The 26,415-nt window shown below is 42.1% G+C and overlaps 2 protein-coding genes across 2 annotated transcripts; one reads left to right on the top strand and one right to left on the bottom strand.

The window, feature by feature from the left end:
• Positions 1–21,977: 21,977 nt before the first annotated feature.
• Positions 21,978–22,996, bottom strand: LOC107217801 (cuticle protein 38). The gene is made up of 2 exons (XM_015655469.2): positions 22,670–22,996; positions 21,978–22,413 (listed from the first exon to the last, which is right to left on the bottom strand). Exons 1-2 carry the CDS (start codon positions 22,682–22,684, stop codon positions 22,051–22,053), a joined length of 378 nt encoding a protein of 125 aa, XP_015510955.2. The 5' UTR covers positions 22,685–22,996; the 3' UTR covers positions 21,978–22,050.
• Positions 22,997–24,427: 1,431 nt separating this feature from the next.
• Positions 24,428–25,326, top strand: LOC107217802 (neuropeptide-like 3). Its single transcript, XM_015655470.2, has 2 exons — positions 24,428–24,513; positions 24,941–25,326. The coding sequence occupies exons 1-2, from the start codon at positions 24,502–24,504 to the stop codon at positions 25,214–25,216; spliced, it is 288 nt and encodes a 95-aa protein (XP_015510956.2). The 5' UTR covers positions 24,428–24,501; the 3' UTR covers positions 25,217–25,326.
• The last annotated feature ends 1,089 nt before the right edge of the window (positions 25,327–26,415 follow it).

Raw genomic sequence — 26,415 nt, 5'->3', positions numbered from 1 at the left:
AATTGGACCCTCAGGAACTCAGAAATCGCAGCGAAAAGAGCGTGGGATCAACAGGAGAGAAATGACGATGGAAAAAGCACCTGCTGAAAAATGTCGAAAACACAGGTTCTCGTTTTTCGGCTCTAACTTTTGATGCGTTGATCGCAGCGTATTGGGACTGCGCCCAATCGATTTCTCTCGCAAAATTACGTCGGAATAGTGCCAGAAAGAATTTATTGCGGCACTATTCAAAATCGCGAAAATTTTCGCCAAAAATACAAAGGGGTTAGCCTTACTTTTTTTTTGAGCAAAAAACTTTTGGTCTCCGATTCGATTTAAATGACCCTTATCTGACCAATTGGACCCTCAGGAACTCAGAAATCGCAGCGAAAAGAGCGTGGGATCAACAGGAGAGAAATGACGAAGGAAAAAGCACCTGCTGAAAAATGTCGAAAACACACGTTCTCGTTTTTCGGCTCTAACTTTTGATGCGTTGATCGCAGCGTATTGGGACTGCGCCCAATCGATTTCTCTCGCAAAATTACGTCGGAATAGTGCCAGAAAGAATTTATTGCGGCACTATTCAAAATCGCGAAAATTTTCGCCAAAAATACAAAGGGGTTAGCCTTACTTTTTTTTTGAGCAAGAAACTTTTGGTCTCCGATTCGATTTAAATGACCCTCATCTGACCAATTGGACCCTCAGAAACTCAGAAATCGCAGCGAAAAGAGCGTGGGATCAACAGGAGAGAAATGACGAAGGAAAAAGCACCTGCTGAAAAATGTCGAAAACACACGTTCTCGTTTTTCGGCTCTAACTTTTGATGCGTTGATCGCAGCGTATTGGGACTGCGCCCAATCGATTTCTCTCGCAAAATTACGTCGGAATAGTGCCAGAAAGAATTTATTGCGGCACTATTCAAAATCGCGAAAATTTTCGCCAAAAATACAAAGGGGTTAGCCTTACTTTTTTTTTGAGCAAAAAACTTTTGGTCTCCGATTCGATTTAAATGACCCTCATCTGACCAATTGGACCCTCAGGAACTCAGAAATCGCAGCGAAAAGAGCGTGGGATCAACAGGAGAGAAATGACGAAGGAAAAAGCACCTGCTGAAAAATGTCGAAAACACAGGTTCTCGTTTTTCGGCTCTAACTTTTGATGCGTTGATCGCAGCGTATTGGGACTGCGCCCAATCGATTTCTCTCGCAAAATTACGTCGGAATAGTGCCAGAAAGAATTTATTGCAGCACTATTCAAAATCGCGAAAATTTTCGCCAAAAATACAAAGGGGTTAGCCTTCCTTTTTTTTTGAGCAAAAAACTTTTGGTCTCGGATTCGATTTAAATGACCCTTATCTGACCATTTGGACCCTCAGGAACTCAGAAATCGCAGCGAAAAGAGCGTGGGATCAACAGGAGAGAAATGACGAAGGAAAAAGCACCTGCTGAAAAATGTCGAAAACACAGGTTCTCGTTTTTCGGCTCTAACTTTTGATGCGTTGATCGCAGCGTATTGGGACTGCGCCCAATCGATTTCTCTCGCAAAATTACGTCGGAATAGTGCCAGAAAGAATTTATTGCAGCACTATTCAAAATCGCGAAAATTTTCGCCAAAAATACAAAGGGGTTAGCCTTACTTTTTTTTTGAGCAAAAAACTTTTGGTCTCCGATTCGATTTAAATGACCCTTATCTGACCAATTGGACCCTCAGGAACTCAGAAATCGCAGCGAAAAGAGCGTGGGATCAACAGGAGAGAAATGACGAAGGAAAAAGCACCTGCTGAAAAATGTCGAAAACACAGGTTCTCGTTTTTCGGCTCTAACTTTTGATGCGTTGATCGCAGCGTATTGGGACTGCAGCCAATCAATTTCTCTCGCGAAATTACGTCGGAATAGTGCCAGAAAGAATTTATTGCGGCACTATTCAAAATCGCGAAAATTTTCGCCAAAAATACAAAGGGGTTAGCCTTCCTTTTTTTTTGAGCAAAAAACTTTTGGTCTCGGATTCGATTTAAATGACCCTTATCTGACCATTTGGACCCTCAGGAACTCAGAAATCGCAGCGAAAAGAGCGTGGGATCAACAGGAGAGAAATGACGAAGGAAAAAGCACCTGCTGAAAAATGTCGAAAACACAGGTTCTCGTTTTTCGGCTCTAACTTTTGATGCGTTGATCGCAGCGTATAGGGACTGCGCCCAATCGATTTCTCTCGCAAAATTACGTCGGAATAGTGCCAGAAAGAATTTATTGCAGCACTATTCAAAATCGCGAAAATTTTCGCCAAAAATACAAAGGGGTTAGCCTTACTTTTTTTTTGAGCAAAAAACTTTTGGTCTCCGATTCGATTTAAATGACCCTTATCTGACCAATTGGACCCTCAGGAACTCAGAAATCGCAGCGAAAAGAGCGTGGGATCAACAGGAGAGAAATGACGAAGGAAAAAGCACCTGCTGAAAAATGTCGAAAACACAGGTTCTCGTTTTTCGGCTCTAACTTTTGATGCGTTGATCGCAGCGTATTGGGACTGCAGCCAATCAATTTCTCTCGCGAAATTACGTCGGAATAGTGCCAGAAAGAATTTATTGCGGCACTATTCAAAATCGCGAAAATTTTCGCCAAAAATACAAAGGGGTTAGCCTTACTTTTTTTTTGAGCAAAAAACTTTTGGTCTCCGATTCGATTTAAATGACCCTTATCTGACCAATTGGACCCTCAGGAACTCAGAAATCGCAGCGAAAAGAGCGTGGGATCAACAGGAGAGAAATGACGATGGAAAAAGCACCTGCTGAAAAATGTCGAAAACACAGGTTCTCGTTTTTCGGCTCTAACTTTTGATGCGTTGATCGCAGCGTATTGGGACTGCGCCCAATCGATTTCTCTCGCAAAATTACGTCGGAATAGTGCCAGAAAGAATTTATTGCGGCACTATTCAAAATCGCGAAAATTTTCGCCAAAAATACAAAGGGGTTAGCCTTACTTTTTTTTTGAGCAAAAAACTTTTGGTCTCCGATTCGATTTAAATGACCCTTATCTGACCAATTGGACCCTCAGGAACTCAGAAATCGCAGCGAAAAGAGCGTGGGATCAACAGGAGAGAAATGACGAAGGAAAAAGCACCTGCTGAAAAATGTCGAAAACACACGTTCTCGTTTTTCGGCTCTAACTTTTGATGCGTTGATCGCAGCGTATTGGGACTGCGCCCAATCGATTTCTCTCGCAAAATTACGTCGGAATAGTGCCAGAAAGAATTTATTGCGGCACTATTCAAAATCGCGAAAATTTTCGCCAAAAATACAAAGGGGTTAGCCTTACTTTTTTTTTGAGCAAGAAACTTTTGGTCTCCGATTCGATTTAAATGACCCTCATCTGACCAATTGGACCCTCAGAAACTCAGAAATCGCAGCGAAAAGAGCGTGGGATCAACAGGAGAGAAATGACGAAGGAAAAAGCACCTGCTGAAAAATGTCGAAAACACACGTTCTCGTTTTTCGGCTCTAACTTTTGATGCGTTGATCGCAGCGTATTGGGACTGCGCCCAATCGATTTCTCTCGCAAAATTACGTCGGAATAGTGCCAGAAAGAATTTATTGCGGCACTATTCAAAATCGCGAAAATTTTCGCCAAAAATACAAAGGGGTTAGCCTTACTTTTTTTTTGAGCAAAAAACTTTTGGTCTCCGATTCGATTTAAATGACCCTCATCTGACCAATTGGACCCTCAGGAACTCAGAAATCGCAGCGAAAAGAGCGTGGGATCAACAGGAGAGAAATGACGAAGGAAAAAGCACCTGCTGAAAAATGTCGAAAACACAGGTTCTCGTTTTTCGGCTCTAACTTTTGATGCGTTGATCGCAGCGTATTGGGACTGCGCCCAATCGATTTCTCTCGCAAAATTACGTCGGAATAGTGCCAGAAAGAATTTATTGCGGCACTATTCAAAATCGCGAAAATTTTCGCCAAAAATACAAAGGGGTTAGCCTTACTTTTTTTTTGAGCAAAAAACTTTTGGTCTCCGATTCGATTTAAATGACCCTCATCTGACCAATTGGACCCTCAGGAACTCAGAAATCGCAGCGAAAAGAGCGTGGGATCAACAGGAGAGAAATGACGAAGGAAAAAGCACCTGCTGAAAAATGTCGAAAACACAGGTTCTCGTTTTTCGGCTCTAACTTTTGATGCGTTGATCGCAGCGTATTGGGACTGCGCCCAATCGATTTCTCTCGCAAAATTACGTCGGAATAGTGCCAGAAAGAATTTATTGCGGCACTATTCAAAATCGCGAAAATTTTCGCCAAAAATACAAAGGGGGTAGGTAGCCTTACTTTTTTTTTGAGCAAAAAACTTTTGGTCTCCGATTCGATTTAAATGACCCTTATCTGACCAATTGGACCCTCAGGAACTCAGAAATCGCAGCGAAAAGAGCGTGGGATCAACAGGAGAGAAATGACGAAGGAAAAAGCACCTGCTGAAAAATGTCGAAAACACACGTTCTCGTTTTTCGGCTCTAACTTTTGATGCGTTGATCGCAGCGTATTGGGACTGCGCCCAATCGATTTCTCTCGCAAAATTACGTCGGAATAGTGCCAGAAAGAATTTATTGCGGCACTATTCAAAATCGCGAAAATTTTCGCCAAAAATACAAAGGGGTTAGCCTTACTTTTTTTTTGAGCAAGAAACTTTTGGTCTCCGATTCGATTTAAATGACCCTCATCTGACCAATTGGACCCTCAGAAACTCAGAAATCGCAGCGAAAAGAGCGTGGGATCAACAGGAGAGAAATGACGAAGGAAAAAGCACCTGCTGAAAAATGTCGAAAACACACGTTCTCGTTTTTCGGCTCTAACTTTTGATGCGTTGATCGCAGCGTATTGGGACTGCGCCCAATCGATTTCTCTCGCAAAATTACGTCGGAATAGTGCCAGAAAGAATTTATTGCGGCACTATTCAAAATCGCGAAAATTTTCGCCAAAAATACAAAGGGGTTAGCCTTACTTTTTTTTTGAGCAAAAAACTTTTGGTCTCCGATTCGATTTAAATGACCCTCATCTGACCAATTGGACCCTCAGGAACTCAGAAATCGCAGCGAAAAGAGCGTGGGATCAACAGGAGAGAAATGACGAAGGAAAAAGCACCTGCTGAAAAATGTCGAAAACACAGGTTCTCGTTTTTCGGCTCTAACTTTTGATGCGTTGATCGCAGCGTATTGGGACTGCGCCCAATCGATTTCTCTCGCAAAATTACGTCGGAATAGTGCCAGAAAGAATTTATTGCGGCACTATTCAAAATCGCGAAAATTTTCGCCAAAAATACAAAGGGGTTAGCCTTACTTTTTTTTTGAGCAAAAAACTTTTGGTCTCCGATTCGATTTAAATGACCCTCATCTGACCAATTGGACCCTCAGGAACTCAGAAATCGCAGCGAAAAGAGCGTGGGATCAACAGGAGAGAAATGACGAAGGAAAAAGCACCTGCTGAAAAAAGTCGAAAACACACGTTCTCGTTTTTCGGCTCTAACTTTTGATGCGTTGATCGCAGCGTATTGGGACTGCGCCCAATCGATTTCTCTCGCAAAATTACGTCGGAATAGTGCCAGAAAGAATTTATTGCGGCACTATTCAAAATCGCGAAAATTTTCGCCAAAAATACAAAGGGGTTAGCCTTACTTTTTTTTTGAGCAAAAAACTTTTGGTCTCCGATTCGATTTAAATGACCCTTATCTGACCAATTGGACCCTCAGGAACTCAGAAATCGCAGCGAAAAGAGCGTGGGATCAACAGGAGAGAAATGACGAAGGAAAAAGCACCTGCTGAAAAATGTCGAAAACACAGGTTCTCGTTTTTCGGCTCTAACTTTTGATGCGTTGATCGCAGCGTATTGGGACTGCGCCCAATCGATTTCTCTCGCAAAATTACGTCGGAATAGTGCCAGAAAGAATTTATTGCAGCACTATTCAAAATCGCGAAAATTTTCGCCAAAAATACAAAGGGGTTAGCCTTACTTTTTTTTTGAGCAAAAAACTTTTGGTCTCCGATTCGATTTAAATGACCCTCATCTGACCAATTGGACCCTTAGGAACTCAGAAATCGCAGCGAAAAGAGCGTGGGATCAACAGGAGAGAAATGACGAAGGAAAAAGCACCTGCTGAAAAATGTCGAAAACACAGGTTCTCGTTTTTCGGCTCTAACTTTTGATGCGTTGATCGCAGCGTATTGGGACTGCGCCCAATCGATTTCTCTCGCAAAATTACGTCGGAATAGTGCCTGAAAGAATTTATTGCAGCACTATTCAAAATCGCGAAAATTTTCGCCAAAAATACAAAGGGGTTAGCCTTACTTTTTTTTTGAGCAAAAAACTTTTGGTCTCCGATTCGATTTAAATGACCCTCATCTGACCAATTGGACCCTCAGGAACTCAGAAATCGCAGCGAAAAGAGCGTGGGATCAACAGGAGAGAAATGACGAAGGAAAAAGCACCTGCTGAAAAATGTCGAAAACACAGGTTCTCGTTTTTCGGCTCTAACTTTTGATGCGTTGATCGCAGCGTATTGGGACTGCGCCCAATCGATTTCTCTCGCAAAATTACGTCGGAATAGTGCCAGAATGAATTTATTGCAGCACTATTCAAAATCGCGAAAATTTTCGCCAAAAATACAAAGGGGTTAGCCTTACTTTTTTTTTGAGCAAAAAACTTTTGGTCTCCGATTCGATTTAAATGACCCTTATCTGACCAATTGGACCCTCAGGAACTCAGCAATCGCAGCAAAAAGAGCGTGGGATCAACAGGAGAGAAATGACGAAGGAAAAAGCACCTGCTGAAAAATGTCGAAAACACACGTTCTCGTTTTTCGGCTCTAACTTTTGATGCGTTGATCGCAGCGTATTGGGACTGCGCCCAATCGATTTCTCTCGCAAAATTACGTCGGAATAGTGCCAGAAAGAATTTATTGCGGCACTATTCAAAGTCGCGAAAATTTTCGCCAAAAATACAAAGGGGTTAGCCTTACTTTTTTTTTGAGCAAAAAACTTTTGGTCTCGGATTCGATTTAAATGACCCTTATCTGACCAATTGGACCCTCAGGAACTCAGAAATCGCAGCGAAAAGAGCGTGGGATCAACAGGAGAGAAATGACGAAGGAAAAAGCACCTGCTGAAAAATGTCGAAAACACAGGTTCTCGTTTTTCGGCTCTAACTTTTGATGCGTTGATCGCAGCGTATTGGGACTGCGCCCAATCGATTTCTCTCGCAAAATTACGTCGGAATAGTGCCAGAAAGAATTTATTGCAGCACTATTCAAAATCGCGAAAATTTTCGCCAAAAATACAAAGGGGTTAGCCTTACTTTTTTTTTGAGCAAAAAACTTTTGGTCTCCGATTCGATTCAAATGACCCTCATCTGACCAATTGGACCCTCAGGAACTCAGAAATCGCAGCGAAAAGAGCGTGGGATCAACAGGAGAGAAATGACGAAGGAAAAAGCACCTGCTGAAAAATGTCGAAAACACACGTTCTCGTTTTTCGGCTCTAACTTTTGATGCGTTGATCGCAGCGTATTGGGACTGCGCCCAATCGATTTCTCTCGCAAAATTACGTCGGAATAGTGCCAGAAAGAATTTATTGCAGCACTATTCAAAATCGCGAAAATTTTCGCCAAAAATACAAAGGGGTTAGCCTTACTTTTTTTTTGAGCAAAAAACTTTTGGTCTCCGATTCGATTTAAATGACCCTTATCTGACCAATTGGACCCTCAGGAACTCAGAAATCGCAGCGAAAAGAGCGTGGGATCAACAGGAGAGAAATGACGAAGGAAAAAGCACCTGCTGAAAAATGCCGAAAACACAGGTTCTCGTTTTTCGGCTCTAACTTTTGATGCGTTGATCGCAGCGTATTGGGACTGCGCCCAATCGATTTCTCTCGCAAAATTACGTCGGAATAGTGCCAGAAAGAATTTATTGCAGCACTATTCAAAATCGCGAAAATTTTCGCCAAAAATACAAAGGGGTTAGCCTTACTTTTTTTTTGAGCAAAAAACTTTTGGTCTCCGATTCGATTTAAATGACCCTCATCTGACCAATTGGACCCTCAGGAACTCAGAAATCGCAGCGAAAAGAGCGTGGGATCAACAGGAGAGAAATGACGAAGGAAAAAGCACCTGCTGAAAAATGTCGAAAACACAGGTTCTCGTTTTTCGGCTCTAACTTTTGATGCGTTGATCGCAGCGTATTGGGACTGCGCCCAATCGATTTCTCTCGCGAAATTACGTCGGAATAGTGCCAGAAAGAATTTAATGCAGCACTATTCAAAATCGCGAAAATTTTCGCCAAAAATACAAAGGGGTTAGCCTTGCTTTTTTTTTGAGCAAAAAACTTTTGGTCTCCGATTCGATTTAAATGACCCTCATCTGACCAATTGGACCCTCAGGAACTCAGAAATCGCAGCAAAAAGAGCGTGGGATCAACAGGAGAGAAATGACGAAGGAAAAAGCACCTGCTGAAAAATGTCGAAAACACACGTTCTCGTTTTTCGGCTCTAACTTTTGATGCGTTGATCGCAGCGTATTGGGACTGCGCCCAATCGATTTCTCTCGCAAAATTACGTCGGAATAGTGCCAGAAAGAATTTATTGCAGCACTATTCAAAATCGCGAAAATTTTCGCCAAAAATACAAAGGGGTTAGCCTTACTTTTTTTTTGAGCAAAAAACTTTTGGTCTCCGATTCGATTTAAATGACCCTCATCTGACCAATTGGACCCTCAGGAACTCAGAAATCGCAGCGAAAAGAGCGTGGGATCAACAGGAGAGAAATGACGAAGGAAAAAGCACCTGCTGAAAAATGTCGAAAACACACGTTCTCGTTTTTCGGCTCTAACTTTTGATGCGTTGATCGCAGCGTATTGGGACTGCGCCCAATCGATTTCTCTCGCAAAATTACGTCGGAATAGTGCCAGAAAGAATTTATTGCGGCACTATTCAAAATCGCGAAAATTTTCGCCAAAAATACAAAGGGGTTAGCCTTACTTTTTTTTTGAGCAAAAAACTTTTGGTCTCCGATTCGATTTAAATGACCCTCATCTGACCAATTGGACCCTCAGGAACTCAGAAATCGCAGCGAAAAGAGCGTGGGATCAACAGGAGAGAAATGACGAAGGAAAAAGCACCTGCTGAAAAATGTCGAAAACACACGTTCTCGTTTTTCGGCTCTAACTTTTGATGCGTTGATCGCAGCGTATTGGGACTGCGCCCAATCGATTTCTCTCGCAAAATTACGTCGGAATAGTGCCAGAAAGAATTTATTGCAGCACTATTCAAAATCGCGAAAATTTTCGCCAAAAATACAAAGGGGTTAGCCTTACTTTTTTTTTGAGCAAAAAACTTTTGGTCTCCGATTCGATTGAAATGACCCTTATCTGACCAATTGGACCCTCAGGAACTCAGAAATCGCAGCGAAAAGAGCGTGGGATCAACAGGAGAGAAATGACGAAGGAAAAAGCACCTGCTGAAAAATGTCGAAAACACAGGTTCTCGTTTTTCGGCTCTAACTTTTGATGCGTTGATCGCAGCGTATTGGGACTGCGCCCAATCGATTTCTCTCGCAAAATTACGTCGGAATAGTGCCAGAAAGAATTTATTGCAGCACTATTCAAAATCGCGAAAATTTTCGCCAAAAATACAAAGGGGTTAGCCTTACTTTTTTTTTGAGCAAAAAACTTTTGGTCTCCGATTCGATTTAAATGACCCTCATCTGACCAATTGGACCCTCAGGAACTCAGAATTCGCAGCGAAAAGAGCGTGGGATCAACAGGAGAGAAATGACGAAGGAAAAAGCACCTGCTGAAAAATGTCGAAAACACAGGTTCTCGTTTTTCGGCTCTAACTTTTGATGCGTTGATCGCAGCGTATTGGGACTGCGCCCAATCGATTTCTCTCGCAAAATTACGTCGGAATAGTGCCAGAAAGAATTTATTGCAGCACTATTCAAAATCGCGAAAATTTTCGCCAAAAATACAAAGGGGTTAGCCTTACTTTTTTTTTGAGCAAAAAACTTTTGGTCTCCGATTCGATTTAAATGACCCTCATCTGACCAATTGGACCCTCAGGAACTCAGAAATCGCAGCGAAAAGAGCGTGGGATCAACAGGAGAGAAATGACGAAGGAAAAAGCACCTGCTGAAAAATGTCGAAAACACACGTTCTCGTTTTTCGGCTCTAACTTTTGATGCGTTGATCGCAGCGTATTGGGACTGCGCCCAATCGATTTCTCTCGCAAAATTACGTCGGAATAGTGCCAGAAAGAATTTATTGCAGCACTATTCAAAATCGCGAAAATTTTCGCCAAAAATACAAAGGGGTTAGCCTTACTTTTTTTTTGAGCAAAAAACTTTTGGTCTCCGATTCGATTTAAATGACCCTTATCTGACCAATTGGACCCTCAGGAACTCAGAAATCGCAGCGAAAAGAGCGTGGGATCAACAGGAGAGAAATGACGAAGGAAAAAGCACCTGCTGAAAAATGTCGAAAACACAGGTTCTCGTTTTTCGGCTCTAACTTTTGATGCGTTGATCGCAGCGTATTGGGACTGCGCCCAATCGATTTCTCTCGCAAAATTACGTCGGAATAGTGCCAGAAAGAATTTATTGCAGCACTATTCAAAATCGCGAAAATTTTCGCCAAAAATACAAAGGGGTTAGCCTTACTTTTTTTTTGAGCAAAAAACTTTTGGTCTCCGATTCGATTTAAATGACCCTCATCTGACCAATTGGACCCTCAGGAACTCAGAAATCGCAGCGAAAAGAGCGTGGGATCAACAGGAGAGAAATGACGAAGGAAAAAGCACCTGCTGAAAAATGTCGAAAACACAGGTTCTCGTTTTTCGGCTCTAACTTTTGATGCGTTGATCGCAGCGTATTGGGACTGCGCCCAATCGATTTCTCTCGCAAAATTACGTCGGAATAGTGCCAGAAAGAATTTATTGCAGCACTATTCAAAATCGCGAAAATTTTCGCCAAAAATACAAAGGGGTTAGCCTTACTTTTTTTTTGAGCAAAAAACTTTTGGTCTCCGATTCGATTTAAATGACCCTCATCTGACCAATTGGACCCTCAGGAACTCAGAAATCGCAGCGAAAAGAGCGTGGGATCAACAGGAGAGAAATGACGAAGGAAAAAGCACCTGCTGAAAAATGTCGAAAACACACGTTCTCGTTTTTCGGCTCTAACTTTTGATGCGTTGATCGCAGCGTATTGGGACTGCGCCCAATCGATTTCTCTCGCAAAATTACGTCGGAATAGTGCCAGAAAGAATTTATTGCAGCACTATTCAAAATCGCGAAAATTTTCGCCAAAAATACAAAGGGGTTAGCCTTACTTTTTTTTTGAGCAAAAAACTTTTGGTCTCCGATTCGATTTAAATGACCCTTATCTGACCAATTGGACCCTCAGGAACTCAGAAATCGCAGCGAAAAGAGCGTGGGATCAACAGGAGAGAAATGACGAAGGAAAAAGCACCTGCTGAAAAATGTCGAAAACACAGGTTCTCGTTTTTCGGCTCTAACTTTTGATGCGTTGATCGCAGCGTATTGGGACTGCGCCCAATCGATTTCTCTCGCAAAATTACGTCGGAATAGTGCCAGAAAGAATATATTGCAGCACTATTCAAAATCGCGAAAATTTTCGCCAAAAATACAAAGGGGTTAGCCTTACTTTTTTTTTGAGCAAAAAACTTTTGGTCTCCGATTCGATTTAAATGACCCTCATCTGACCAATTGGACCCTCAGGAACTCAGAAATCGCAGCGAAAAGAGCGTGGGATCAACAGGAGAGAAATGACGAAGGAAAAAGCACCTGCTGAAAAATGTCGAAAACACACGTTCTCGTTTTTCGGCTCTAACTTTTGATGCGTTGATCGCAGCGTATTGGGACTGCGCCCAATCGATTTCTCTCGCAAAATTACGTCGGAATAGTGCCAGAAAGAATTTATTGCGGCACTATTCAAAATCGCGAAAATTTTCGCCAAAAATACAAAGGGGTCAGCCTTACTTTTTTTTTGAGCAAAAAACTTTTGGTCTCCGATTCGATTTAAATGACCCTCATCTGACCAATTGGACCCTCAGGAACTCAGAAATCGCAGCGAAAAGAGCGTGGGATCAACAGGAGAGAAATGACGAAGGAAAAAGCACCTGCTGAAAAATGTCGAAAACACACGTTCTCGTTTTTCGGCTCTAACTTTTGATGCGTTGATCGCAGCGTATTGGGACTGCGCCCAATCGATTTCTCTCGCAAAATTACGTCGGAATAGTGCCAGAAAGAATTTATTGCGGCACTATTCAAAATCGCGAAAATTTTCGCCAAAAATACAAAGGGGTTAGCCTTACTTTTTTTTTGAGCAAAAAACTTTTGGTCTCCGATTCGATTTAAATGACCCTCATCTGACCAATTGGACCCTCAGGAACTCAGAAATCGCAGCGAAAAGAGCGTGGGATCAACAGGAGAGAAATGACGAAGGAAAAAGCACCTGCTGAAAAATGTCGAAAACACACGTTCTCGTTTTTCGGCTCTAACTTTTGATGCGTTGATCGCAGCGTATTGGGACTGCGCCCAATCGATTTCTCTCGCAAAATTACGTCGGAATAGTGCCAGAAAGAATTTATTGCAGCACTATTCAAAATCGCGAAAATTTTCGCCAAAAATACAAAGGGGTTAGCCTTACTTTTTTTTTGAGCAAAAAACTTTTGGTCTCCGATTCGATTTAAATGACCCTTATCTGACCAATTGGACCCTCAGGAACTCAGAAATCGCAGCGAAAAGAGCGTGGGATCAACAGGAGAGAAATGACGAAGGAAAAAGCACCTGCTGAAAAATGTCGAAAACACAGGTTCTCGTTTTTCGGCTCTAACTTTTGATGCGTTGATCGCAGCGTATTGGGACTGCGCCCAATCGATTTCTCTCGCAAAATTACGTCGGAATAGTGCCAGAAAGAATTTATTGCAGCACTATTCAAAATCGCGAAAATTTTCGCCAAAAATACAAAGGGGTTAGCCTTACTTTTTTTTTGAGCAAAAAACTTTTGGTCTCCGATTCGATTTAAATGACCCTTATCTGACCAATTGGACCCTCAGGAACTCAGAAATCGCAGCGAAAAGAGCGTGGGATCAACAGGAGAGAAATGACGAAGGAAAAAGCACCTGCTGAAAAATGTCGAAAACACAGGTTCTCGTTTTTCGGCTCTAACTTTTGATGCGTTGATCGCAGCGTATTGGGACTGCGCCCAATCGATTTCTCTCGCAAAATTACGTCGGAATAGTGCCAGAAAGAATTTATTGCAGCACTATTCAAAATCGCGAAAATTTTCGCCAAAAATACAAAGGGGTTAGCCTTACTTTTTTTTTGAGCAAAAAACTTTTGGTCTCCGATTCGATTTAAATGACCCTCATCTGACCAATTGGACCCTCAGGAACTCAGAAATCGCAGCGAAAAGAGCGTGGGATCAACAGGAGAGAAATGACGAAGGAAAAAGCACCTGCTGAAAAATGTCGAAAACACAGGTTCTCGTTTTTCGGCTCTAACTTTTGATGCGTTGATCGCAGCGTATTGGGACTGCGCCCAATCGATTTCTCTCGCAAAATTACGTCGGAATAGTGCCAGAAAGAATTTATTGCAGCACTATTCAAAATCGCGAAAATTTTCGCCAAAAATACAAAGGGGTTAGCCTTACTTTTTTTTTGAGCAAAAAACTTTTGGTCTCCGATTCGATTTAAATGACCCTCATCTGACCAATTGGACCCTCAGGAACTCAGAAATCGCAGCGAAAAGAGCGTGGGATCAACAGGAGAGAAATGACGAAGGAAAAAGCACCTGCTGAAAAATGTCGAAAACACAGGTTCTCGTTTTTCGGCTCTAACTTTTGATGCGTTGATCGCAGCGTATTGGGACTGCGCCCAATCGATTTCTCTCGCAAAATTACGTCGGAATAGTGCCAGAAAGAATTTATTGCAGCACTATTCAAAATCGCGAAAATTTTCGCCAAAAATACAAAGGGGTTAGCCTTACTTTTTTTTTGAGCAAAAAACTTTTGGTCTCCGATTCGATTTAAATGACCCTCATCTGACCAATTGGACCCTCAGGAACTCAGAAATCGCAGCAAAAAGAGCGTGGGATCAACAGGAGAGAAATGACGAAGGAAAAAGCACCTGCTGAAAAATGTCGAAAACACACGTTCTCGTTTTTCGGCTCTAACTTTTGATGCGTTGATCGCAGCGTATTGGGACTGCGCCCAATCGATTTCTCTCGCAAAATTACGTCGGAATAGTGCCAGAAAGAATTTATTGCAGCACTATTCAAAATCGCGAAAATTTTCGCCAAAAATACAAAGGGGTTAGCCTTACTTTTTTTTTGAGCAAAAAACTTTTGGTCTCCGATTCGATTTAAATGACCCTTATCTGACCAATTGGACCCTCAGGAACTCAGAAATCGCAGCGAAAAGAGCGTGGGATCAACAGGAGAGAAATGACGAAGGAAAAAGCACCTGCTGAAAAATGTCGAAAACACAGGTTCTCGTTTTTCGGCTCTAACTTTTGATGCGTTGATCGCAGCGTATTGGGACTGCGCCCAATCGATTTCTCTCGCAAAATTACGTCGGAATAGTGCCAGAAAGAATTTATTGCAGCACTATTCAAAATCGCGAAAATTTTCGCCAAAAATACAAAGGGGTTAGCCTTACTTTTTTTTTGAGCAAAAAACTTTTGGTCTCCGATTCGATTTAAATGACCCTCATCTGACCAATTGGACCCTCAGGAACTCAGAAATCGCAGCGAAAAGAGCGTGGGATCAACAGGAGAGAAATGACGAAGGAAAAAGCACCTGCTGAAAAATGTCGAAAACACACGTTCTCGTTTTTCGGCTCTAACTTTTGATGCGTTGATCGCAGCGTATTGGGACTGCGCCCAATCGATTTCTCTCGCAAAATTACGTCGGAATAGTGCCAGAAAGAATTTATTGCAGCACTATTCAAAATCGCGAAAATTTTCGCCAAAAATACAAAGGGGTTAGCCTTACTTTTTTTTTGAGCAAAAAACTTTTGGTCTCCGATTCGATTTAAATGACCCTCATCTGACCAATTGGACCCTCAGGAACTCAGAAATCGCAGCGAAAAGAGCGTGGGATCAACAGGAGAGAAATGTCGAAGGAAAAAGCACCTGCTGAAAAATGTCGAAAACACAGGTTCTCGTTTTTCGGCTCTAACTTTTGATGCGTTGATCGCAGCGTATTGGGACTGCGCCCAATCGATTTCTCTCGCAAAATTACGTCGGAATAGTGCCAGAAAGAATTTATTGCAGCACTATTCAAAATCGCGAAAATTTTCGCCAAAAATACAAAGGGGTTAGCCTTACTTTTTTTTTGAGCAAAAAACTTTTGGTCTCCGATTCGATTTAAATGACCCTTATCTGACCAATTGGACCCTCAGGAACTCAGAAATCGCAGCGAAAAGAGCGTGGGATCAACAGGAGAGAAATGACGAAGGAAAAAGCACCTGCTGAAAAATGTCGAAAACACAGGTTCTCGTTTTTCGGCTCTAACTTTTGATGCGTTGATCGCAGCGTATTGGGACTGCGCCCAATCGATTTCTCTCGCAAAATTACGTCGGAATAGTGCCAGAAAGAATTTATTGCAGCACTATTCAAAATCGCGAAAATTTTCGCCAAAAATACAAAGGGGTTAGCCTTACTTTTTTTTTGAGCAAAAAACTTTTGGTCTCCGATTCGATTTAAATGACCCTCATCTGACCAATTGGACCCTCAGGAACTCAGAAATCGCAGCGAAAAGAGCGTGGGATCAACAGGAGAGAAATGACGAAGGAAAAAGCACCTGCTGAAAAATGTCGAAAACACAGGTTCTCGTTTTTCGGCTCTAACTTTTGATGCGTTGATCGCAGCGTATTGGGACTGCGCCCAATCGATTTCTCTCGCAAAATTACGTCGGAATAGTGCCAGAAAGAATTTATTGCAGCACTATTCAAAATCGCGAAAATTTTCGCCAAAAATACAAAGGGGTTAGCCTTACTTTTTTTTTGAGCAAAAAACTTTTGGTCTCCGATTCGATTTAAATGACCCTCATCTGACCAATTGGACCCTCAGGAACTCAGAAATCGCAGCGAAAAGAGCGTGGGATCAACAGGAGAGAAATGACGAAGGAAAAAGCACCTGCTGAAAAATGTCGAAAACACAGGTTCTCGTTTTTCGGCTCTAACTTTTGATGCGTTGATCGCAGCGTATTGGGACTGCGCCCAATCGATTTCTCTCGCAAAATTACGTCGGAATAGTGCCAGAAAGAATTTATTGCAGCACTATTCAAAATCGCGAAAATTTTCGCCAAAAATACAAAGGGGTTAGCCTTACTTTTTTTTTGAGCAAAAAACTTTTGGTCTCCGATTCGATTTAAATGACCCTTATCTGACCAATTGGACCCTCAGGAACTCAGAAATCGCAGCGAAAAGAGCGTGGGATCAACAGGAGAGAAATGACGAAGGAAAAAGCACCTGCTGAAAAATGTCGAAAACACAGGTTCTCGTTTTTCGGCTCTAACTTTTGATGCGTTGATCGCAGCGTATTGGGACTGCGCCCAATCGATTTCTCTCGCAAAATTACGTCGGAATAGTGCCAGAAAGAATTTATTGCAGCACTATTCAAAATCGCGAAAATTTTCGCCAAAAATACAAAGGGGTTAGCCTTACTTTTTTTTTGAGCAAAAAACTTTTGGTCTCCGATTCGATTTAAATGACCCTCATCTGACCAATTGGACCCTCAGGAACTCAGAAATCGCAGCGAAAAGAGCGTGGGATCAACAGGAGAGAAATGACGAAGGAAAAAGCACCTGCTGAAAAATGTCGAAAACACAGGTTCTCGTTTTTCGGCTCTAACTTTTGATGCGTTGATCGCAGCGTATTGGGACTGCGCCCAATCGATTTCTCTCGCAAAATTACGTCGGAATAGTGCCAGAAAGAATTTATTGCAGCACTATTCAAAATCGCGAAAATTTTCGCCAAAAATACAAAGGGGTTAGCCTTACTTTTTTTTTGAGCAAAAAACTTTTGGTCTCCGATTCGATTTAAATGACCCTCATCTGACCAATTGGACCCTCAGGAACTCAGAAATCGCAGCGAAAAGAGCGTGGGATCAACAGGAGAGAAATGACGAAGGAAAAAGCACCTGCTGAAAAATGTCGAAAACACAGGTTCTCGTTTTTCGGCTCTAACTTTTGATGCGTTGATCGCAGCGTATTGGGACTGCGCCCAATCGATTTCTCTCGCAAAATTACGTCGGAATAGTGCCAGAAAGAATTTATTGCAGCACTATTCAAAATCGCGAAAATTTTCGCCAAAAATACAAAGGGGTTAGCCTTACTTTTTTTTTGAGCAAAAAACTTTTGGTCTCCGATTCGATTTAAATGACCCTCATCTGACCAATTGGACCCTCAGGAACTCAGAAATCGCAGCAAAAAGAGCGTGGGATCAACAGGAGAGAAATGACGAAGGAAAAAGCACCTGCTGAAAAATGTCGAAAACACACGTTCTCGTTTTTCGGCTCTAACTTTTGATGCGTTGATCGCAGCGTATTGGGACTGCGCCCAATCGATTTCTCTCGCAAAATTACGTCGGAATAGTGCCAGAAAGAATTTATTGCAGCACTATTCAAAATCGCGAAAATTTTCGCCAAAAATACAAAGGGGTTAGCCTTACTTTTTTTTTGAGCAAAAAACTTTTGGTCTCCGATTCGATTTAAATGACCCTTATCTGACCAATTGGACCCTCAGGAACTCAGAAATCGCAGCGAAAAGAGCGTGGGATCAACAGGAGAGAAATGACGAAGGAAAAAGCACCTGCTGAAAAATGTCGAAAACACAGGTTCTCGTTTTTCGGCTCTAACTTTTGATGCGTTGATCGCAGCGTATTGGGACTGCGCCCAATCGATTTCTCTCGCAAAATTACGTCGGAATAGTGCCAGAAAGAATTTATTGCAGCACTATTCAAAATCGCGAAAATTTTCGCCAAAAATACAAAGGGGTTAGCCTTACTTTTTTTTTGAGCAAAAAACTTTTGGTCTCCGATTCGATTTAAATGACCCTCATCTGACCAATTGGACCCTCAGGAACTCAGAAATCGCAGCGAAAAGAGCGTGGGATCAACAGGAGAGAAATGACGAAGGAAAAAGCACCTGCTGAAAAATGTCGAAAACACACGTTCTCGTTTTTCGGCTCTAACTTTTGATGCGTTGATCGCAGCGTATTGGGACTGCGCCCAATCGATTTCTCTCGCAAAATTACGTCGGAATAGTGCCAGAAAGAATTTATTGCAGCACTATTCAAAATCGCGAAAATTTTCGCCAAAAATACAAAGGGGTTAGCCTTACTTTTTTTTTGAGCAAAAAACTTTTGGTCTCCGATTCGATTTAAATGACCCTCATCTGACCAATTGGACCCTCAGGAACTCAGAAATCGCAGCGAAAAGAGCGTGGGATCAACAGGAGAGAAATGTCGAAGGAAAAAGCACCTGCTGAAAAATGTCGAAAACACAGGTTCTCGTTTTTCGGCTCTAACTTTTGATGCGTTGATCGCAGCGTATTGGGACTGCGCCCAATCGATTTCTCTCGCAAAATTACGTCGGAATAGTGCCAGAAAGAATTTATTGCAGCACTATTCAAAATCGCGAAAATTTTCGCCAAAAATACAAAGGGGTTAGCCTTACTTTTTTTTTGAGCAAAAAACTTTTGGTCTCCGATTCGATTTAAATGACCCTTATCTGACCAATTGGACCCTCAGGAACTCAGAAATCGCAGCGAAAAGAGCGTGGGATCAACAGGAGAGAAATGACGAAGGAAAAAGCACCTGCTGAAAAATGTCGAAAACACAGGTTCTCGTTTTTCGGCTCTAACTTTTGATGCGTTAATCGCAGCGTATTGGGACTGCGCCCAATCGATTTCTCTCGCAAAATTACGTCGGAATAGTGCCAGAAAGAATTTATTGCGGCACTATTCAAAATCGCGAAAATTTTCGCCAAAAATACAAAGGGGTTAGCCTTACTTTTTTTTTGAGCAAAAAACTTTTGGTCTCCGATTCGATTTAAATGACCCTCATTTGACCAATTGGACCCTCAGGAACTCAGAAATCGCAGCGAAAAGAGCGTGTGATCAACAGCAAAGAAGTTACGAAGGTAAAAGCACCAGCTGAAAAATATCGAAAACACAGGTCCTGGTTTGTTGGCTCTAAGGGCAGGGCAGGGTGGGGTAGGGTAGGGTCTCACCCCCCACCCCTCACTCCACACCCTATCACCCCATCATCCTACAAACTCATCACCCCATGATCCAATGACCACTTCACCCTATCACCCCACTATGCCATTACCCGATCACCTCACCATGCGACTACCTTTTATCACCTCCGCCAACCACCTCCAACAACCACCCATAACCACCTCAGGTTATACCTCGAATAGTTATCAATATTTTCAGCATAAGAACACATCAAAAATATAGTGTAAGGATTTTCCTAATTAATCAATCAATTAATTATATAACAAATTCTATCAGCGCATTTATATCTACTGAATTTGTGCTTGCGCGAAACATGAATCGAAGTAATTTATTGTAAACAGGACAAGTTTGAAAAATTTTAGATGAAATGTAATTACAATTGACATTAAATATTATCAAAATGTTAAATTCACCGAGCACAAATCCTCGTCCTTCTCCTCGATAACCTCCGACCATCTTCAACCACCGCCAACCACCTCCAACAACCACCGATCACCACCTCGGGTTATACCTAGCATAGTAATAAATATTTTCAGTGTAAGAACACATTACAAATATTGTGTAAAGACTGGTATTATTAATAATTAATTATCAATATAATAAATTTTATCAGCGCATTCATAGCTACTGAATTTGTGCTTGCGCGAATAATGAATTGAAATAATTGACTGTAAACATGACGAATTTGAAAAATTTTACACGAAATATAATCACAATTGCCAATAAATATTACAAAAATGTTATACTCACCGTGCACAAATCCTGGTCCTCCTCGTCCACCTTGTCCTCTTCGTCTTCCCCGTCCTCCTCCTCGTCCACCTCGATCACCCGCAACCACCTCCAACGACCGCTAACCACCTCGGGTTATACCTCGAATACTAATAAATATTTTTAGTATTAGAACACATCAAGAATGTTGTGTAAGGATGAATATAATTTTTCATTGACACATTTTACTAAGAAGATTATGAGAAAATTTTAGAAATTTCATTCAGCTAATAACGCTGCCGTTCTGTGACACTTGGATGATAATAATTTTTGCTCGTACCTTTCAAATGTGTGTTAAAATACACTGGAAGTATCAAGAAGCTTCGTTCTCTCACCCTATCAAAAAACAAAAAAAATTCCCGAGAATCACCTTTTTAGGTCTTTAAATTAGGACACTGCGTTAAATACTGTCTCACATACGGAGCATCCATTTCATCTCGATCAAAATTAGCGCATCTGTGATGTATTACGGTTACTCTGAATTTTTTTCCATACGAACACTTTTCGAAAAACAATTCTGCTTCTCTACCCAACGTCGATACTTCACTTGCGACTAGCTAAAACAGCGTTTCGATTCTATGCCTAAAAGTTGTTGGAATAAATATGAATATTAATGTTATGGAATACACCGAGCGCGTGTCGAATAGAACCCCATTCAGAAATGAATAATTCTTCTATTTTCATATTATAGACGTATTATTGTAGGTAATCTAGTTTGTCTCCTGGAAAGTTATAAAATTTATAGTATGCATCACGTATCAATCGTTAATGGATCATATATGTATATCAATATCGTACATGGACCGCCTATACATATATATTTTTTGGTCTCTGCATCATTATTACGTCTGATCTATTATTATTTATGATCTATTATCAATTGGGATCAATGTGTACATTCTTTTCTTGGGTACCTATACTTTAATTGAATCACTGTTTTGCTACGAATTTTGGAAGAAATTTATTCTCATTATTAATTCCTTGTATCGCCGAGAAGTCGTTAAGTACACACGGGCTAAGTACTGTCTTGGACTTACCATTGCGAAGACTGTGTTACTCGGAAGGTGAATGCAGCCAGCATCATGTCGAAATCGGTAACTCTCTGATGTTTTGCAATAAGCTCTCAACTCTACCGTTGGAACATCTCAGGGGGCGTAAGCGCACGACGGTTCTCGGTTGTCACACCAAAACCCATCAGGGCAACTGTCTTTATACTCTTCAGTCAACCTCACAACTTTGCAATCACACTTTATTATGGTAAACAAACAGATATACACACTACTGGTGCATCTGACTACATAAGGATAGGTTCATCAAAAATAAATCTAGGTATTTCTCTCTTCGGTTGCTGATTTTATCATTAGATAAAGCATTAAGGGATCCTCCTGCATAAAAATCAGATGCAGAAATAGGGATTTTACTTCTTGATTCCCAAGTCTTTGGCATTGCGCTCTTTTTACGAATCGCGCGAATGAATCCCAAGCACTAAGACGTGTGTACATAGTCAACTGGTTACGTACGCCGGTATCAGTCGATCTTCTGTATAATAGTTGGCAGCCACTGAAGGAGCCTTGAAAATGTCGGGCAGCCATACCGTCGATGCAGAATCCAAATGAGGGAAATGCGATAAGAAAGTATTTCGCCTAGCGACAGCTATAATGTACCTCACGATTTAAGTGCCTACCCGTCGCAACATGATGACATACCGACCAATCGACCGTGCGTCGGTTTTAGATCGGATCAAAACGACTACATTTATGCATCGGGATATTTCTGCGAACCATGCCGGTTGACGTCAGGAGACAGACAACCGAGCGATACAAAATGCCGCTTCCGTTGTCTACCTGCCGGCGTTGAGAGCGGTTACTTTCACAGAAAACTCTTGGTACCCGCATCAGCGCCGTCAATGAATAAGGGCAAATGACTCAGACACTATTAAATTATTTTTTCAGTATCAATAATTCTTTATTCGTCATCAAATAAGCAAACAATCGTTCCTCGTCACGTTCCAGCCTATTTCTTCAGGATCAGAGGGGCAGCGGCGGCGTACGGCGACACGTGAGCAACTGGGGCGTTGTAAGCCAGAGGAGCTGGCAGGGCTGCAGGGGCGGCGTAAGTCAGGGGGGCAGCGAAGGCCGGGGCGGCGTAGGCGAGCTTGGCAGGAAGAGCTGCTGCGGGGGCGGCGTAGGCCAAGGGGGCGGCCACGGCCGCGGGGGCTGTGTAGGCCAGGGGGGCGGCAGCCAGGGTGTTGTAATTCCTCGCTATGCTCTGGCTGCTTCGGGCCGTTACGAAAGGTGCAGCCGGAACTGCCGCAGCTACGACAGGAGCCACCGCAAGATGTCCAGCTGACACGGCGGCCACGAAGGCGAAGAGACACTGGAAAATGCGACAAATTTCAATAGTAAGTATCTTCTCATACGGAATTCAGAGGATCTCGTGATTGACGTAATATTATTCATACCGATCATTGGGTGCTTGAGTAACTATCGCAGAGTTTGCTCTTGTAGTTCAATCTAGCAATTATACTACTATTGTGTACAACTCGACACTTATTCTCTCTCTCTACTCTCTCTACTCTACTTTCTGCGCACTAAGGAGGGAGAGAAGCGAGAGATTGACAAGCACGACTTACCGCGAGCTTGAACATGGTGATTTTTTGGTGAGTTTTCTTGCCGGTTTGACGACTTGAAGAGAAGTGAGGATGAATTCGGTGTGCACCGAGTTCTATATTTATACTATCGCCGATCGGCTGTACGCGTATTTAGGTGTGTATTTAACTCTTGCCTCGGTTCGGGGTCGACGAGACTTGACGTTGCGATCGCGTTGATGGCCTTGCAATCAGCAGGCGTGTGGTATCAGCATTGCAGTAGAAATACAAATGCTAATTGCGAAATGCCCGAATCACGGTTACAATGCGCCCGTTCGTAACCGATCGGTGGCTTGGCACCAGCGGAGAATCGGCAATCGCCAAGTGGTTTTACGCCTGCATTTCAATGATCCAGTTTCGCCGGCACTGATCCAGGGATAAACCGACGACTCCTGAAGTCTTGCTTAATTTATGTTCTTGTCACCTTGCGCTTAGGTATATGCATTATGCCAAACCCGGCAGGAACTCACGCTCGATTGTCTTGTCAGGATAAATCACACCCGCCTACCTCGGTCATCCGTTTTTGGCCACGAACTCAGTCTGCTAGCCAAATTACAGATTCACCTTTGCTAACAATCTTGTAAACAAATTTACATCACTCAACTTTCGAGATCGTTTAATTATATCGCTTACCGAGTATCGTTCCTGGGCAATTTGACTCATCGATCCAAACTCAAATATGTAAAATATATTCAAATAAAAAACGCCAAGAACATGATGTTTTTTGTTTTTTTTTTTAATTCTGCTAAGAATCAAGTCGGTACGCAATTTACCTGCATAAAAAAGCCCGTCTTCTAGTCCAAGTAGAAATAACTGTGGCGATATTTCAGTGTAAGCTACTGAAAGTATATTCACTGAGGTATTTGGCAGTAATCGCAAATCTTGTACAAGACTTGAGTAAAAAAATGTTGAATTAACGAGATGCACAATCCAGGAAATCCTGAAATGTTTCGTATTGAGCATTGTATTAACGAACGGGTTAACCATGAACGATATTTGCGAGCGTCTGGTATTAAGAAGCGTAGTTTTTTTTTTTTTTTTCACTCCTAGTCAGTGTGATAACTGTCAAATTTAAATGTCACTTTGATGGCCATAAGTATAACGATCGAATGGATATAGATGAGAATTAATAATTAGCTGCAAACAGGTTCGTGGTGTAAAAGCGTTATAGGATGAGTATAGTAAGCGTACTGATAAATATAATACAGCCGATTTCCGCAGCAGTTTGCCTTGGGCGAAAACATTTCACCCGACAATGCAGATCGTGGGTATAAACTGGACGCGGAAAAGGCGGTACCGGTACACCGAAAAAGAAGTGACATGTCAGATCCGCATGAATATCGCTGAGGATTAAGTGTGACCTTGAAAATCTGGCGTGACAATACGATAATCAGGCACGCATGCTCGACTTCACGCGTAGGTAATCGCAACGCGCCTAATAAGGCTAGGAAAGCTGACCCTTGCATAACAGGGGCAACCTCAGCCAAGTTACGTCGTAGATTATGGTGTCACATGGAGGATAGCCTCCAACCGAGAATACAAACGCCCGACGCAACTCGTAGAAAGCGATAAAGGGACATTTGGATGCCGGACTCGTCTCGTCCGGCACGCCGCACGCGTGTCTGACGGACCAGAGGCGTGGCGCAAGACAATTACCGTAACGCCGGACGCGACGTGTCGCTCCGGTACAGCAACACTCGGTGATTTTGGAGGGGTGGATCACCCGACAAGCCACTATAAAAGCTTTTCGTCAAACCGAGTCTTGCACAGTCAGCTCATTGCTTGCAAAGACCAGCTCCAACCCCAAACAAACAATCATGTTCAAGCTGGTGAGTTTCTCATTGTCAAAGATATTCAGTTATCGATAACTCTCGAGCGATCGATGTCTCTGTCATACTTTAAATTAACAAAATTTGATAATAATTGGCCGATCGATACCACTTCGGTGTTAGCAAGGATTCTGCGATTGTTTAAACTCTACCAACATGTGAATGACTGGGTCTTTTTTTTTTCTTGATAATAATTCTCATTCTTAAGGAGGCGACGTTTCATTTAAATTCAAGTCAAACAACTTTTAACTCGCAACTTTCAAACGTTTCATTCCGCGATCTCTTTCGAACCCAGATCGTACGGCCGATGCATCATTGAACGGGAGATCCGATCGTTCCTTCTTAGTTTTCCAAATTTATTCGTAGAATCTGAAGTCCGGCGTGACTTGAATGTCGTTTAATCACTTGGTTCCTCTTCATCTTCCAGTGCATTCTTCTCGCTGTCGTGGCCAGCGCACTCGCCGCACCCGCACCAGCACCCGGCCTCGTCGCCGCACCATTAGCCGCAGTTCCGGCTCCGTATGTGACCGCCGCCAGCAGCCAGGTCATCGCCAGGAACTACAACACCTTGGCCGCCGCTCCTCTCGCCGCTTACACCGCCCCCTTCGCCTACTCCGCGCCCCTGGCTGCACCCCTGGCTTACAGCACCCACGCTGTAGCTCCGGCACTTTCGGCTTACGCGGCCGCCCCCGTGTTCTACTGAGTGCTGAACATCAGTAACCGACGGCTAAGAACGGCGAGGAATCCAGCCTCGATCCGTGATTTTGACTTTTAAGATGAAGTCGAATAATAAAATGGTTGCGTAAACTGAAATTTATCGTTTTTATTGTCATTTACCACCTTCGATGTTATCATCGCTCTGTCTCTGATTTCTCCTGCGAACGATTCTGTCTCTCGAAAGCTTGACGAAATCGTAATTCAGTGATGACTATCTAAGCATAATTTCTATGCGTTGTAATAAGACTAGGTAAACGAATTTTTATCATACTGGACTGTTGATTCGTTGCTTTATGAACAGTACTGAACAAGTTTGCCGTTTGAGGATAGGGTTCTGATTTGTCGAAATGTTGTGTGAAAGCGTCTGTGATCATGTGTCCGCGGTGAAACGCTAAAAGACAACTTCGGTCAAGCCTCGGATAAAATATTAGTTGATATAATAATACAAAATAACACAGTTCGAGAAAAAATTAGGCAAGGAGAAAACACGAACGCGAAGGGTTTTTGAATTGGTATCTGCTTGACCGTTAGAGGAATCTGAAATCAAAATAGCAGAGTGTAGAAGAACAATGAAAAAAAAACTTTCAGTACTAAATTGAATTAAACTATCCGACATTATACGAGATAACATAATTTCAAAGACAATATGTGCATAAGTATACGTCGACGAATAAGCTGTATACCTTTGATTAGATCTGAAATTCTATGACGTAGCTTCATGGGTAAAACTTGTGAGGATTTCGAAAAAAATTTGATGAATAGCGGAATGAATAGATTGCTCGAAAATGGCTCGCAAGTGTATGTTGTAAGGGATTGTGCATGAAAGCCGTAAAGTATATTATAACAGAGGAAGAAAGTGATGAAATTATTCGCAACTACGTTAGACTAAAAGCAAACGCTTTCTCTGGCAAAATTGCGTTGTACAGCGTTTAAATATTTTCATGAAAGCGTTTCTAAGATTCAGCGATTTTTGAAGGGAAAAAATGTAGAGTAGAGTAAGTTAGTTATTTAGTTAGTTAGTCAATTAGTTGGTTAGTTACTTAATTAGTTTGTTAATCAGTAAGTTAAGTAGTTGATAATTATTTCCATAGCTAAATTGGAAACTAGATTAAGCAAGAAGAACAACAAATAAAAAAGACTTGATCATTATCCTTACCCATTGTTCTGAAAAGCGAGTAAATGTTT

Source organism: Neodiprion lecontei, chromosome 2 (assembly GCF_021901455.1).
Source record: "Neodiprion lecontei isolate iyNeoLeco1 chromosome 2, iyNeoLeco1.1, whole genome shotgun sequence".
Lineage (NCBI taxonomy): Eukaryota > Metazoa > Arthropoda > Insecta > Hymenoptera > Diprionidae > Neodiprion > Neodiprion lecontei.
This window is presented reverse-complemented; position numbering and strand designations above follow the sequence as displayed.